General features: G+C 35.5%; 1 protein-coding gene across 1 annotated transcript in view; it reads left to right on the forward strand.

Moving 5' to 3' along the window:
- The window catches only part of LOC142836812 (solute carrier organic anion transporter family member 6C1-like), a 58,173-nt gene that overhangs the window by 18,728 nt on the left and 21,898 nt on the right, over positions 1 to 17,547 (forward strand). Inside the window, exons 6-8 of the mRNA XM_075951423.1 lie at positions 1,218 to 1,327; positions 4,517 to 4,661; positions 15,252 to 15,447. Coding sequence (XP_075807538.1) covers positions 1,218 to 1,327; positions 4,517 to 4,661; positions 15,252 to 15,447 — 451 coding nt within the window. The remainder of the gene's footprint in view (positions 1 to 1,217; positions 1,328 to 4,516; positions 4,662 to 15,251; positions 15,448 to 17,547) is intronic.

Below are 17,547 nucleotides of genomic sequence, written 5' to 3' on the forward strand. Positions count from 1 at the left end.
GAGAAGCTGTGTAACTTAAAGTGCAAGGCCTCTTGCCCCAGAGGTCCAGGTGCAAGGTTTAAAGGGGCAGGATAAAGAGGGAAGACTTGTCTTCCAGGGGCACAGCTGTTAATGGAGATAATTTTGAATCAGTACAAACAGGAACGTCTGCCACCCGAGGAGTGTCACTGAAAAGGAAGGTGGGAAAGTTAGGCTCTGATGGGAGGAAACACACCACACAACTGAACATTAGCACCTGACCCATATGAGCAAAACCCCAAGATTAATTGTGACAAATTACAAATGAATGCAAATTAACAGGGAATTCTCTTCCTACCCCTGCTAATTATGATCTTCAAAAAAAATAACCCTAATAGAAATTTCCTATTTTCCTCTGTTCAAGCGCAAATGCTCACAACTTTCGACAAGGGCAGAAAGTTTGGTGGAGTGGTTTTATCTCAGTTGCTGTGGTGTCATGGTGTATATTTCCCCTGTTTCTATGCTTTCCACCTAGGTTACCTGGTGAGTATAAAAATATTGACTCCCATTCTCAAAGCATAGATAAACGACATTTACGTATGAATATGTTTCTCCTACTAGTATTGCTCTGTAATAGAATAATATCACAGTGTTTTTATCAGCACCATCAGTATCACATCCAAATATTACATTTGTGTGCTACATTTTTATTAGCATATATTGTATCACTCAATATTTTCTTTAAAAAACCCTTTATATTTAATTGCATCTTATAAAAGTGAAGTATATGGGAATCTATTTACCTAGTGTTTTAGTCAGCATTCTCCAGAGTAATCAAACTTTCTATACAGAATGAATCTCTCTCTCTTGATACACACACACGCCATAACCATACATTTTAGGGCTGTGTCATCAACTGTCAATTATTGAATGTGGCTATTGAATTTTACATTAATTTAAGAATTAATTAATTCCGCCATAGGAAACACACTTCCAGCAGTTAAAAGACAGACATAGTGGTCAACTGCAGAACTGGGCAGTGCAGATGTAAGAAACTTTTATAACCAAGAAATTGTCTTTTGTGAAGTACTACTGTAGAAGAATTTGCATTCTAAAATACACATTGGTTTTAGTTCGTTTAAAACAATTCACATTTCTTTCCATGACAAATAGGGATTATTATAACATAGACAAATGCGTGGTGTATATTTTCTTATGGACTTGGATATATCAAAAGACTGTTTGCTTGTGACCTATAGGTGGAATCAAGCTAATTCGAGAGAAAGAAAAGGAACATCTCTTCTTTGACAAGAGACTTGAAAATAAGGAATTTGGACCTAGTTTGAAGGATTTACTTCAGGCTGTTATGGTAAAGTAAAATGCCTTTGTTAACAAGCCTGTAAAGTTGACTTGTTTAATTTTCTTATAGAGTTAAGAAAATGGCAAAGTCTTTAAACTTATGTGAAGGTTTCAGGGCCTCTTAATTAAATTGCTCATTTTCCTTGTGATGAAAAGGAAGACCGTCTTTTTTTTTGGCATTGGTGGGGACCTGTCTAATGTTCAAGACTGATTACGCCCAACTGTAATTTTGATTTTTAAATTGCTTTCATATAATTTTTGTGTTATTCCCTTTGAATAAATAAATAAGGCATTTTAACTAAGGTCATGGATGGGAAGAATTCTGTTGTCAACACATATTTCCCACATACAAAAGAGTCTCACTACTGAATACAAAATCCTGCATTGCTTTGATGTTAAACAGGACAACTACCAGTAGATACCAGGATGCAGAGAAAGCCCCTTCTAACACTGTACCTTTATTGTCAATGCTTTTTCTTTTATTTACAACGTATCGTTTGCAAGGTTGTAATATTCACATAATAAAAACCTGGAGTCAGATATCAGGGTAAATGCTGAAAGATCAGAAAAGTAGTCGGTCAGCCAGTGTCACCTCTTACCACCACGACTCTCAAACAGAAAAGGGACAAAGCTCCTATCTCTTCCTGCTTTATATTCTCTCCCCAACCATATGGCTTTTTATCTGTCTGTACAGACCTCCAGATCTGTGTGGTTAACTAGTGGCTAGCTCTGTCCTCTGATCTCCAGACATGCTTTCTTTGTTAAAGTATAAATAAGAAATCACCACAATGTTTTACAACTGTCATTGTAGAAGTACTTCATTTCCGTGGTTTAAATTACTTCTGGGCATTTTGATGTTTTGATGGTGAGTTTTTCAGTGATTTTTTTTTTCACAGCAAGTCCATTTGGCTAATTAAATGTTACTAAGATTTATGGCTCAGTTTTATATGCTACAAATATCCCAAATTAATGTATTGGTTTTACTGCTGCATTAATATTAACTTTAGGTTTTTCTATACGTAAAAGCATATAATCTTTAAACAGTGACCCTGTCCTGTAACCACTATTTGCATACCTTTTTATCTAAATCAAAGATTGGATTGTCGGCTAAAACAATGACAAAATTGTAAATAATTCAGAAATTCATTTAACAGCTATGTCTAAAAATTTCATTAAGAAAATTTAATGCAATCTATTTGTATTAATAGCACCTGGGAAAGCTGACATATATGTAATGTTTATTTATAAAGGCCCAATAATCTATAAATTCAATGCAATAATAATCAAATATGGCATATGCATTTTATATTTTAAAGAATGACACATTTCTTACTTGGATCCTAATAAATCATAGAGCAGGCTACCTAACAATTGGTTATCTGTGCGTATATGTACACATATATGTTTAAGAAATATTTTCTGTGGCTTAAGCAAAGAACAGGGTATTGTTCAGTGTATGTTATGATAAATCTAAGACCTCCTATCTCACATTATATACATAGATACTTTGCAGGTTTATTGAGTTCTTTAGGTAAATTAAAAAGAAAATGTTGACAGAGAATATATGTATAAAAGAGAAGTGGAAACGTGCTCTAAGCAAATTTTAATCGTTATAAAACACAAGATAAAAATTAATAGGTCAGATAATATAAAGTCAAGAATGTTAGTTTTATGAATGAATCTATACTATATGAGTGTTGGCTACTTAAATAAAAGAAGGTAATACTAAGAATGAATTGGTAATTCTTAGGAAATCTACCCGATCCATAATAGGTAGAGTAGAATAGCACACATAAACACACAAACTGGACTTCTAAATTATATAAAGAAATCACATATTTTTGTGTATTTATGTATATGTAGATATTCACATATGTTCACGTTCACATACAAATGAGTACACATACATGTGAAATTCAGATGACTCAGGTGTCATTCCTCAGGTACTATACATGTTTATTTACTTTTTTGAGACATGTTGTTGTGGAGCTTTCTATGTAGGCCAGAGTAGTTTCCAGTAGGCCTCAGGGACTGTCTTTGCCATCACCATCTCTCAGCACTGATATTATAAGTGATGTTATGAGCACTGATATTATGTTATGACACCAAGTCTGGCATTTTTATTTTATCTGAGTTCTGCAGATTGAGTTCAGGTCCTTGAGCAGAGCAAGTACTTTGCCAACTGACAGATAATCCAGCCCCCAAAGGGCACATTTAATTTGCAAATAGAAATGCAAAAGAAATACTATCTTGTGTATGTCTGTAGGACAAAATTTTCGAGGTCTACAAATATCAGCAAAGGTTATCTGTTTCTAATTATGTCATCTATGCCTCTTAGTTATTGCTGCATGATGAAACTTAGTAGCATGACAGAAAACGGTTTTACTTATCAGTGCAAAATTTGTATGACGCTTTTTCCTCTCAGCTATACATGGGATGACTACCAGTGTGAAGGATGGATTTATATCGAGGCTTCTGTGCTCTAATATTAGCATTATTGCTGGCTAGTTTTTAGAACACTCAAACACAGTCTTGCTGGAAATTGTAAGGCCTTCCCATGCTCAGGGTCTTATTGATGCAATCATATATGTCTGCAAGAGCCTTCCAAACATGAGATGTTATTCTGATGAATCTTAGCATATATGCTGCATCCTTAGGAAATTATACTCTCTGTAATTAAGGTGTTATTGTAAAAATATACAAACTGAAGAAAAATTTGGATAAAAGTGAAACAAATTACTCATAAATCCAATATAAAAAACCCCTTCCAACGATGCACAATTCTAAACATACTTTGTCATAGGAAATCAAGAGTACATGCATAGGGGTTTTTATTGTAATCATGTACACCGGGGAGTTGAAGGTGTGATAAGTATTTTATCCTGTAGGAATCAATAAGTACATTGCAATCACATGATGCAAAATTACAGAGTATCCACCAGCTGAATGAAGGAAATTCAAAATATGAGTGTATCTAAATAGGCACTGAGAGATACTTTCAACAAGCTAACAGATCCAGAGACAAAAACTATTTTGGCTGTATAGAAGAACCAAACAACAAATATCTTATGGAATGTGTCTATTGTGAAATTACATAGTTTTGTTTGCATAAGTCTGATTTATCTATAGAAAGATACTTCTGCAGGTTGATAGCATCTAAAGACATCAAATGATTGTGATATGACCTGTTCTGTTTCAGTGTCTGGTCTGCAACCCGCTGGTGATGTGCTTCTCACTGTGCAAAACGTCAGAGTGCCTGACTCTTAAGGGAAATTACGAGTTTGTGCCCCTATATTTAGAAAGTCGGTTTTTGATGACGCCGACACTTTCCAGTCGTCTCACAGGTAGGTTTTTCTTCTTACTGTGCTGATCTCAAAATTCCCATGATGTATGTATTTAAATGTGTTATGTATATTTAAGAACCATGTCATGTAAGCAGAAGACACAGGGTGAATGTCACTTGCAGAAACTATATAAACATGATCACTCTATACTACATCAATATTTTTAATACATAAAACTCCACAATGTTGTTTTTATAGCCACTATCTTCTGGCTTCCCTCTCTATATGCCTGCATATTTATTTTCCCATTATCTATAGAAAAGCAGTCTTAGCAAGCTACAATTAGTCTTTCCTTTCTGTGCTTCTATACCTTTCTGCTTGTGTGTCAGTACTCAAGGTTTTTCTAAAATATTCACATAATTCCCTACTTATTCTTCAGTTTCTTTCACCAGAAAATGTATTTTCTGGATTCACATTGGTTTGAAGTGAATGCATTGTAACTGTGCTGTAGTACTGCTTATTCCCTAACTGCCACAGACATGCCACTGTTTATGTAATATAATTGTATATCCATTATTATACTAAGAGATATAAAATTCGATTTAATCTTAATTTCTCTAAACATTGTCACATTACATAAGACCTTTGATATCCATTCGTATTGCTAAATAGTGTTTTATGTTTTTACACTAAACAAGAATTGCTATTGTTTACACTTTCAATCTTAAAACAGAATTGAGAATTTTGCTCAATAAAAGATTCCAAATAATAGTTCAAAATGAAAGCATAAAAAGGTTCTAGTATTAATTAAAAAGTGATGAACATCAAAGTTTATTTTAGGCTACAAAACATCAAGCAGGTTTCTAGGACAGCCAGGAGAAGCCCTATCTCAAATAAACAAGCAAGAAAACACATGAAAAACAAACAAAAAGTCAAGAAGCTTTGTTATAGATTTAATGTAACTTGAAGGCATAGATAGTTAAGGGAGTATTTACATTATATTTGACTATACAGAAGGGCAGAAAAAGATAGGAAGGGATAAAGCACATGGGGAAAAAAAACAGAATCAAATGTTCACACATGCAGAACCCCTGATCATCAGCAGATTTTATGGTATATTATATATTGGCCAGGCTCCCAAAAAGCTAGAACATGAAGTAGGATGAAAACCCGTGCCATTGTCCTTGGCTTCTCATCAGCCCTCCTTGCTCGCCATGTTCAGAGAATCCGGGTTTATCACATGCTTTTTCAGTCACAGTCCAGCTGGCCTTGGTGAGCTACCAATAGATCAGCCCCACTGTCTCAGTGGGTGGGTGCACCCCTCGTGGTCCTGACTTCCTTGCTCATCTTCTCCCTCCTTCTGCTCCTCATTGGGACCTTGGGAGCTCAGTCCAGTGCTCCAGTGTGGGTCTCTGTCTCTATCTCCATCCATCACCAGATGAAGGTTCTATGGTGATATGCAAGATATTCATCAGTATTGCTATAGGAACTATAGCTGCCCAAGGAACTAACTGGGGACATCGCCTTGGGCTCCTGGGAGCCACTCTAGGTTCAAGTCTCTTGCCAACCCTAAGGTGGCTCCCTTAACTAAGATATGTGCTTCCCTGCTCCCCTATCCAACCTTACTTTATCCCAATCATCCTGTTTCCCCAAGTTCCCCCCATCCTCCCCTTCTCACTTTTCTTTCCCCATCTCTCCTTACCCCCATCCCACCCCACCCCCAAGATCCCAATTTTTTCCAGGCAATTTTGTCTACTTCCCATAGCCAAGAGGATAACTATATGTTTTTCCTTGAGTTCACCTTCTTCTTCTTCTTCTTCTTCTTCTTCTTCTTCTTCTTCTTCTTCTTCTTCTTCTTCTTCTTCTTCTTCTTCTTCTTCTTCTTCTTGTTTGGTTTTTCGAGACAGGATTTCTGTGTGGCTTTGGAGCCTGTCCTGGAACTAGCTCTGTAGACCAGGCTTGTCTCAAACTCACAGAGATCCGCCTGCCTCTGCCTCCCAAGTGCTGGCATTAAAGGCGTGTGCCACCACTGCCCGGCCTGGGTTCACCTTCTTATTTAGTTTCTTTAGGTTCACCAATTGTAGACTCCGTGACCCTTATTTATGGCTAGAAACCAATTATGAGCGAGTACATCCCATGTTCATCTTTTTGGGTCTGGGTTACCAAATAGAAAACACTATCATGCAGTTTTTGTATCAATATCAATGTCTTGGATTATTCTAATTCTATAAGTCTGCAGAGCTCCAAGCTTCTATGCCAAAGCTTTGATTTTGTCAAGTGTCTCATAGTAAGTTATATTGCATTTTGCGAAACTGCCTTACATTAGAAAATCATTGGCCTCCAGTTTTCTGAAAAAAATCTCCTAGAAGACTATTCCTCCATTCTTCATGATCTTTTGTCTCATAAAACCATCTGTCACAAAGAGCTGTAGGTCAAGGAGGTGATTTGACTGGTGATGCCTCAAGGTAGACTCTTAAGAGAAAACTGCTGATAATGTAAGGTAGACTTGTAAGAGATATGCTCTCTCCCACTCCAAGCAGCTAGAAGCTGCTAATAGATCTATGCTTTGGACTTGGAGTTCTATCCCAACTCCTATTGTCATGCTAGGATGAGGTATTGCTTGGGCTTTCACAGGTTTTGCGGATACTATTGCAACTGCTGTGCCTTCGTGTGTGCCTCTGACTGGGTGTGTTCATAAGATGCTGTTCCTTCATAGTTACCCACTGTCTGGCTCTTTACAATCTTCCTGTTTCCTCTTTCCCAGTGATCCCTGATTCTTGGGAAGAGATGCCACAGTATATATCTTCCATTCAGAGCTAAGCATTCTTCTGTTTTTTTCTTCTTTGTCTTATTAAAGGAGGCATTAGCTCATTCAGAAAGTGTCTGTTCCCTATCCCTAGCATTCATCCCACTTTTACAGCAGTAGGTACATCTTGCCATGCCACACATTCATAGTCCTTGGAGTTAACACCTGGGTATGACTAATAACTACTGTTCTCCTCCAGTAGCGTGTGGAGGACCTTCTGCATTATGAAAACTAGTCAGTAGGGTTGAAGCATCCATGTCAGTATCAGCTGAATTTCTCCATGTTTTGTAAAGCAGGTTAATGATGTCTTCAGAAACAGGGATTTATTGTCAAGATCAATGAGTAAGCAAGAACAAGGGCAAAATCTGGGATGTTTGGGGGCTTTGTGAGGCCTTATTGTCCAACAATTCTAACCTATTTTTCTGAGGAACAATTCTGACAAAGAGATGTGAAAAGGAGCCAGGCAATATCTGTACTCATAGTTAACTGGGCCCTAGAAAACAGAAACAAAACAAAAACCCAAACCCTAAACTTAGAGAACTCAAACTTTTTAATAATTATATCACTAGTCATTCTTGTTGTTTGATTCATAGGAGGTCAATATTATACCAGACAACACATTTTTATCTTAGTTCTGGAATGAATATTGTGTTTGTCATCTAAAATTTTATGGTATCTTATCTCTTCTCTAAAGGCAGAGATACAATCTCTATCATCTATGGCTGCTTAGAGTACAAAAAAAATGTTAGCAAAGAGTTTAGAACAAAAAGTTGCTTTGTTATTCAGTACATAACTAAGATTAATGTTCATAGAAGAAAATTATTTAACAAATATCCATGAAGTATATCCTATATATACAATACAGGAAGAGGCTAAATATTGCCATACTGGGAGGAAATTGCAATATATATTGCCCAACTGAAGTTTTACTTAAATATGGAGAAAAACAAATATTGAAAGATGCAATATATATATATATATATATATATATATATATATATTATATTATATTATGTGAACATCAACCAGTGTTAATGCTGATGTAACCACATTGATTTTAGGTAAAATGACAATTCAAGAAAGATTTAATGATATGACACAAAAATGGTATATATCATAAAATTATAAGTGAACATGCATCAATAACATTGCTTTAATACATGTAAAACAAAACCACACAAAATTAATTAAATGAACCTCAAATATCTAGTATTTCTTCTCTACTTCTCCCTTTCTTTCAGTTGCTAGTGCCCTTCACATCTGGGATTCTAAAGGAAAAATGATCTTCTCATCAGGGTGCTAACTGTCCACTTGTCTAAAGTTCCTAAAATTAATCTTAATCTGTGGTAATTACTTGGAAGTTATTGCTCTCACACTTTATATGTTTCATTTTATTTTAATATACCCACAAATGCCTTTATAAAATATCCAAATATTTGCTTTCCATGACATATTTAAACACAAAACAGAAATGCATTTATATCTATTAACAAGTTTATGATGGATGTGTTATTTATATAGTTAATTCAATGACATCATGTTTTTAGAAATGATTTTTATTTTCATATATCATTCATTTATCATTTCTGTTTTTGTGTATGTATGTGTTTATGGTCTTGCAACAGCATACTTGTAGAAGTAAAGAGGCATCTTAGGGGAGCCATTCTTTCCTTCTACCATGGGGTTCCAGGGATTGGTAGCATGCATCTTTTCTTATAGAACAATCTTGCTGGTCACATAGTGATATTTTTCTCTTTAGCTTGATTTAGTGTTTTGGTAAGTCTTTTGACTAATTTTGTTAGTTGAGATTAGATGGAATATAGCCTAGACTGGTCTTGAATTGGAACTTGATCTGTAGCTGGGACTACAATTCTTTATCTGCCATATCCAGTGTAATTGGTTTTGGTTAAATTTATCAAGATTTGCATTTCCAAGCTTTGTATTATTTTTTTCAGAATCTTTTTTATTGTATTTTTTTTCTTATTTTTATTTATCTTCATTAACTGATACTGTTCATCTGTTATGTATTGCTACTTTTCATATTTTTTCATATTGAAATTTCCACATAAAGTCACATGGACAGATCTTTATTTTATATGGATGGATTTCATAATATGTTGAATTATTCTTCCAATGTCACTTGGCATTATCTGGTCTGTTTTCTACATAATTGGATCACAGCTTGACAACTTAGATTACCATGTCGACATTAGAGTATACTTTCTTTTATGCAAATCTTCATAGAGTGGACACATTCTGGCATTTCAAGCATGTTGTGGGTTTCTCCTCTGTATGCTGTGAATATGTTTTAGTACCATTTGTTAATAAAAAAGATGCTTTGGTTAGCAGAGTAGAGTCAGGCAGAAAATATGAACAGAGATATTTAGAGACAGTAGGCTGAATCAGGGAGATAGTATGTAGCTATCAATGAATAGGATGCTAGAAATTTACCGGTAGCCCACAGCCTCATGGTGTAACACAGATTAATAGAAAAGGGTTGATTTAAGAAATAAGTGCTAGCTAGGAATATTCTTGAGCCGTTGGCCAAACAGTCTTATTAAATAATTTCTGTGCGATTTAGGCTTGGGTTGCTAGGAAATGCAAGCGCCATCTCTGCTTACCCAAGCAGATGGGGAGGCAACATAAGTTTTGGTATACATTGTCAATGGTGACTCCTCTTTGGAGCAATAGCACTGTTTGGAGTCATAGACTTCCAAAGACACTGCTATTCATAAGTGATTCTTGGGTTGGTTGCGGCATTCAGGTTGGAGGGTCTATGGGCTAACTGAAGGTGCTTCATGGTGGAGGTTAACAATTAGAATCACAGATTTTGCTGTGTGACATTCCGTCACCAGACTTACCTGTTACATGCAGTCTGCCCTGCTGCAATCTTGATTGCTGTAGAATATAGATGTAGATGTGGTCTCTCCTACATCTTGATCTCTAATGCTATGGTGTGGATATTTGCCCTGGAACTAACCACAGCTTTAAATGGAGACTGCATGCTCATTTTCTGGCTTCCCAGACCCAAATAACCACATAGAACTCTATTAGCTACAACACTGTTTGGCCGATGGCTCAGGCATATTTCTACCTAGCTCTTATATCTTAAATTACCCCATTTCTATTAATGTATATTTACCACGAGGCTCATGGTTTACCAGTATGGTTCCAGTGCCTGTTTCATTCAGCAGCTACATGGTATCACCCTGACGCTGCCTTCTTTCTCCCTGCATTCATTTTAGTTTTCCCTGCCTAACGCTATTCTGCCCCGTCATAGGCCTAAGTAATTTCTTTATTAACCAATGGTACAGAAGGAAATCCTACCTCATCTCCCCTTTTTTCTGTCTAAATAAAAAGGTTTTAACTTTAGCATAGTAAAATTATATATACAAAAGCAAGAATTATAATATTTTTGTTTTATATCAAATTTATTATTTATAATAACTAAGGAAAACTATAACTATCTGTCTTCAACTACATCAAACCCCAGAATGATGTAATATTACCTAAGTAAACAGGAAGTACATTTTAAACAACTTCCAAAACTCTAGAATTGACAGAGTCAGCTCATTGCCTGGACAGTTACACAAAGTTCTTTTGTAATGTTGCGGCATCTATCTTCAGTCTACAGACCCATAGTATCTGGCAGACTTTTCCATGAAGCAGGAAATTTGAAAGAATGTTTTGTCTTTATTGGCAATTTATCAGACACTTTCTTATATATCTAGTAGAATAACAGGCAGACTCTTTCATGAAGCAGAAACCCCAAATGACTCTCTCACCTTCTTCATTTGAGTTCAGCAGTTATTTTCCTATAGGCTCTACATGTCCAGTTTATACAGCATACCACCAAGAAGTCCAGGCAAGAATAGTTTTCTGCACAAATGACTAGCCTTGTCACATTGAAAGGAAATTTCATAATGAGTTTTTTCAATGCCCATTAACCTCTCTGAAGTAATTGGTGTTGCCAGAAGCAGACTTATCTCACTATTGAGAAATGTCTAAGTTCTTTTCTTTTTTAAGACAGGGTTTCTCTGTGTAGCTATGGAGCCTACCTGGAACTCTTGGAGACCAGGCTGGCCTCAAACTCACAGAGATACACCTGTCTCTCCCTTGTGAGTACTGGGATTAAAGTCATGTGCCACCACAGCCTAGCTGAAACATCTTAAGTTCTTAAAACATTTTAAATGCCATATTCTGTAAGTTTTTTGAAGGGTTTGAATACCTGTCAATCTGAAATATATCTCTACATCTAGAAAACCTAACATGACTACAGTTTGACTATTATAGATTACTATCTATTAATCTATATTTTAAAATTTTGCATTACATTTTAAAATGAGATTGGAATTTTTTAAAGATTTATTTATTGTGTATACAGTGTTCTGCCTGCTTGACAGAATAGGGTGCCAGAACCCATTATAGATGTCTGTGATGCGCCATGTGGTTACTGGGAGTTCCACTCAGAACTTCTGGAAGAGTAGTCCATACGCTTAACCTCTGAGTCATCTTTTATGTCACCCCAATTCTGGGAAGCAGTGGGCCCATGCTGCCACCAAGTAACTTACAGCATCCTGTCCACAAATTCCACTTAAGTGCTTGGCCTCCTGAAAGAGCCAGAGTTGTTTATCAGCATGAACCAGGAAGCCATCTCTCAAAGAAGCTTCAGAGATTTTGCTGCTAATGCTGAGTCAGGAAGCCTTCTCTTAAAGGAGCCATTCCTCTGCTCTCTGCCAGCAAACAAGAGACCATCTGAAAAGTAATGCAACTACCAAGAAACTGTAGTTGGTTTCTGTTTTTGTGGATCTAGAAGCTCTTTTCTTTTTTTAAAGCTTTTTAAAGACTTATGTCAATTCATGTCCCACATTGGAAGTCATTATGTAAATGGAGACTGTGCAATGATTTTCCAGACACAAATAATCACACAAAACTGTATTAATTACAACACTTATTTGGCCCATAGCTCAGGCATATTTCTACTTAGCTCTTCAGGACCTCTTCAGAAAATATAACTTAGGGCACAATAACATTCCAGTATACACCAGGCCCTAGGTTAATGCCTAGTTATTGTGGGATGGAGAATAGAGAAAAGGAGAAGACCTTTTAAGATAATAAAAATAGATAAATAAACAAGAAATTCAAAGGCTGGAACATTAACTCAGTGCTGGAACACTTGCCTAGGGTACATGAAAATCCTCATCATTTAAAAAAGAAAAGAAGAAAAAGAAAAAGTATAAAGGATAAAAATAGGAATAAGAAGGAGGAAAAATGAAAACATGAAAAGGAAAATTTAGAAGAGAGTAAAATTCAATAAAAATTAAGATAAATATAAGAAAAATAACAAGAAATAAAAATACAAATTTAAATGAAAATAAATGGAGGAACAATTAAGTGAAATTATCTTCCTGCCTAAGATCTCTCTGGATCCTCTAGAGTTTAAAACTTCAACGAATAAGGTGAGAAGTGTAGGTTGTATTTTCAGATTTTTCTAATTTTTTTTTTTCACTAAAATAGTGGGCACAGAAGCACACTGTGACCAACATTTGACAAAGTCAGAGGGTGTAGTGGCGGTACTAGGAGCATATACCCTCTAGAGTCTTGGTCTTCAATGCCCTAAGCATGGATATTAATAGTGGAACAGGGAGACTGCCTTGCCATATAAGCATAGGAATGAAAAAGCTGCTTTAAATATATCTTTACTTAAAAAGATGTTTTTATTCTGTAGAAAGGAGAAATAGACAACATTTGGGATACAGCAAGCTCTTCTCACTGAACACTAGATTTGGAACAATAAGAACTATTCTGAATGGATACATTTGCTCTGAAGACTTTTAGATTTTTGCATCTAAGACATGGGGATATTCCTGGAATGCCTCTCACACTGTGTGTGAGCATAAATCTGTCAATACATTGTATCAAATATACTCAGGTATAACTTTCTTGACTTTGCCTTTAGTTGTTGCTTACCCAGCTATGCACTGAGGTGTCCAGTAGAAGTCTGAGATGTGACTCTGTTGAGATTTCCATTCTCAAAGTTGAGTCCCTGATACCAGGTACTCTAGCAGTAAGATTTTCCTATTATAGGCTACGTGTATATAGGATGCAGCCTTATATGCCAAGGCTTGGCTTCCACTGTCACTTCCTCCCTAGGAGTACAGACTCTACTTCTCTATTAAATTTTGTATTCTAGGAGCCAGGGTATTTGCTCACCTTGCCTTGTCATTCTCTTTAGTTTGTGGAAGGTCCCAGGTTTCCTTTTCTTTTTTTTTCATTTATCTTCTGCTTTATTTCTTTTTTTCTTTTTTTTAATTTATTTATTTATTAAGGATTTCTGCCTCCTCCCTGCAACCGCCTCCCATTTCCCTCCCCCTCCCCCGATCAAGTCACCCTCCCTCATCTGCTCGAAGAGCAATCAGGGTTCCCTGACCTGTGGGAAGCCCAAGGACCGCCCACCTCTATCCAGGTCTCTTAAGGTGAGCATCCAAACTGCCTAGGCTCCCCCAAAGTCAGTACGTGTAGTAGGATAAAAAACCCACTGCGATTGTTCTTGAGTTCTCAGTAGTCCTCATTGTCCTCTATGTTCAGCTAGTTCGGATTTATCCCATGCTTTTTCAGGTTTCCTTTTCTGTGAAACTTCCAGTGTTGAGCCACTTTTCTTTTCATGACGAGTTAAATCTCTCATTTAGTTTCCATCCCATGGAAGAGAAAACTAATGCCTAGTATCCCTCTTCTACCACTTTGGACCTGAACTGGATTTTTTTTTTATTATCTCAATTATGTTTTCTTAACCACTTTTCTTATTTGTTTTTCTTTTTCAAATGTCTCCTTTATTTCTTGCTGCTTTTTGTTATTGGTTATCTTTTTACTTTGACTCTTTATTCTTTAGTCTTTTGGTCTTTGGTATTTGGGAGCTCCCAAATAAAACACATGGAGGCTTATTCTTAATTACGAATGTCAGGCCTAAGCTTGGCTTGTTTCTAGTCAGCTTTTCTTAAAATAAATTATCCCATTTATCTTTTGCCTCTGGACTTCTTTCTTTCTCTATTTCTGTATAGCTTTCTTTACTTCTTATTTCATTGCTGGTTGTGTGGCTGAATGGCTGGTCCTTTGAGTTCTCCTCTTCTCCTTTTCTCCTTTCTTTGATCCTCTCTCTTTCCAGAGTTCTCTTTCTATTTATTCTCTCTTCATGCCAGCCCTGCCTATCCTTTCTCCTGCCTTGCTATTGGCCATTCAGTTTTTTTTTATTAGAGCAAACAGGTATTTTAGACAGGCACAGTAACACAGCTTCACAGAGTTAAACAAATCCAGCATAAAAGAATGCAACATATTTTTGCATCATTAAACAAATGTTCCCTAGCATAAACAAATGTAACACATCTTAAATTAACATTACATGACATCTTTCAATTTTTCCATTTTTGTGGAACATTTCAAATGTGTATATTTATTATGGTATGATTTAATTTTGTGTTTGTGTTGTTATATGGTATCTCTACCCATTTCTTCTACTTAATAATAATCAGCTAAGTAATAATATCTCTCAATAAGACAGCTCATAGCTTCTGTGTGGTATGGATTAAATTCCTAGTCTGTACTGGATATCCTGTGTATATCCTGGCAACAAAGCACGATTTCGACCAGAATCCAGGAAGCCTATAATGGCTCCATCCCCATGCATGTGATGGTATATATTAAAAAGTCCAGATACAATATCTTCTAGGTTTTGTGCTTTGTTTTGCTTTTTAAAAATGTATTTGGTTAGAGGGATTGTCACCTATGTGTAATTTTTCTGTACTGTCAACAGGTTACTTTTTAACAGTATTTTCTTTTCCTTTTCACAGCACTTTTTATGCTTTTAGGACATACAGTTGGCCGTTTCCTGGGAGGTTTAATTGTAGACAGATTGGAAATGTCTTACAAGAACAAAATAAGATTTATAGTGTCGACATCTTTTGTATCACTTTGTATTTTTATATTAATCCTTTCTGTAGAGTGTGAAACAGCGAAATTTGCTGGAATCAGTGAAGATTATGATGGGTAAATATAAGTTTTTGTACTAGATAATTATTTAACTAATAATCCAGGAGATAATTTCCAGAAAAATCATCCAGTAACAACATATATTTATATAACTCTTGGTGTTTTGAAACATATAAATGAAGTATAAAACACAGTTTTATTCTTTATATTAAAGTTGCATAACTCATAGAGATATGTTTGTCTTGTATTTATAAATAATTTAGAATCAAAATTTGAACTTTGTATTAAGGTATGCAGCAAGTACAAAATGGTATGTATACGTGATCTGACCTTTTGTTCTTGAACTGATCTGTCAGCATTCTTGTAGATATCAAGGATGGGTTTAAAGTATGTATGAGCAAGCATGCACATGAGCATTTTAATTTAAATATGCAAAAATTCAAAGGGTTTGGCATAGGTGAATATTAAATATTGTACAACAAAAATACAACTGAACACCAAAGGATAAGCAAGTGAAAGGATAAAAGAGAACAAGAGCACTTTCAACTTTAATGGAGTAGCTTACAGCAAACCAATGTCCAGTACATGCTCCTGGAGCTGGCCGTAGGGTTAGAAAACATGGCTTTAGCTTTGCTTCTCTTACAAATGGAGCCAAGGTCTTGAATTTGTAGACATAGCAAAGAAAGAGACACATCTGTAACTGAAAAAATGATAAATTAAAAGTCTTATAAAAATTAAAATCCTTTCCTGTGCAAAACCTTTTGTTAATCTGGTAGAACAATCATACTGTGCAGTGAAGAAAATGAAAATTAAAGCCTGCACTTGGAGAATTAATGACATGTCAACTGAAAAAGATTCTCTGAACACAAAATTAATAAGACTTAATGTTAAATGATTCCTCACTCCAGGAAAAAGAAAAATGGAAAAAAATATTTTTAAGTCTTTGTTTGTAAATATGTTTCCCAAATAAATTCCTCACATATCCAATGTGAGCAAAATCATTTATATATAAAATAAAATATTTCTCACTTTATGTCTAAGCTAAAGTGCTGTTGGCCCTCATATATGTGAATACTAAATGTTATGAACATGCTGCTTCTCTCTAAATTTGTAAATCATTTATAATTCATAGAATATCTTTTCAAAATGCATTTGAGTTAAAATAGAATTATGACATTTTCCCAAATAAAGATTTCCATATACTACAAAGAGCCCATATACATAGAGCAAAAAAAAAAAAAACCAAAAGGTTATGAGTGGATAATACACTGCTTTAAAAATCAAAACAATGAAACCAAGTTGGGGACTCAATGGCAACAAATAAATATTTATTTTGAAGCCAAAACAAATATGGTGGTATTGTATTTCCTGAAAATCTTTATAAGATTCAAAATAGCCGGGCAGTGGTGGTGCACGCCTTTAATCCCAGTACTCAGGAGGCAGAGGCACGGGGATCTCTGTGAGTTCATTCCAGCCTGGTCTACAAGAGCTAGTTCCAGGACTGGAACCAAAAACTACGGAGAAACCCTGTCCCCCCTCCTCCCCCCAAAAAAGATTCAAAATAGATGTCTCAGTGATACATTAAAAATACTCAGAAACTTAGTGTGTATAGACATTCCAACCTGCAAGGGATGTTACATTTTTGAAAAATATATTCCTGGGAAATAAAATTTAAGGCATCATAAGCAATTTTACATAATTGTTCAGTATGTACAAGATCTATGTATGCACAATAAATATTGTGGTGCTAGGAAAAAGTAGGAATTATATTTATACCTTACAGTAAGATAGAATTTTCCAAAGAAGATAAAGTGCTTTAAAATTGTGTTTATTTCATGAATAAATGGTTTGTTACAAACATGAAAAATATGATCAAACTATATCTTCTGATGCAAAAATTTAGAAAGTGAATATTACCTTACTTTGTATATAAGACAATATCTATTCTATTTGACAGGGAACTGCTCTCAGGAAATCTTAACAATATGGTCCCTGAAATAAGGCCTCTACAAAAAAATGGCAGTTAACATTCCAACATGATAGGAGAAATCTCACAAGGCCCCATGCCCAAGTTAAGAGCTGCAGGCAATTAATGGCCAGTAAGAAAGGAATAATCAGTTTTGTCCAGACGTGAGAGGAGCTCCCTTATAGTTTATC

The sequence above is a fragment of the Microtus pennsylvanicus genome, chromosome 17 (genome assembly GCF_037038515.1).
Source record: "Microtus pennsylvanicus isolate mMicPen1 chromosome 17, mMicPen1.hap1, whole genome shotgun sequence".
Taxonomy (NCBI): Eukaryota; Metazoa; Chordata; class Mammalia; order Rodentia; family Cricetidae; genus Microtus; species Microtus pennsylvanicus.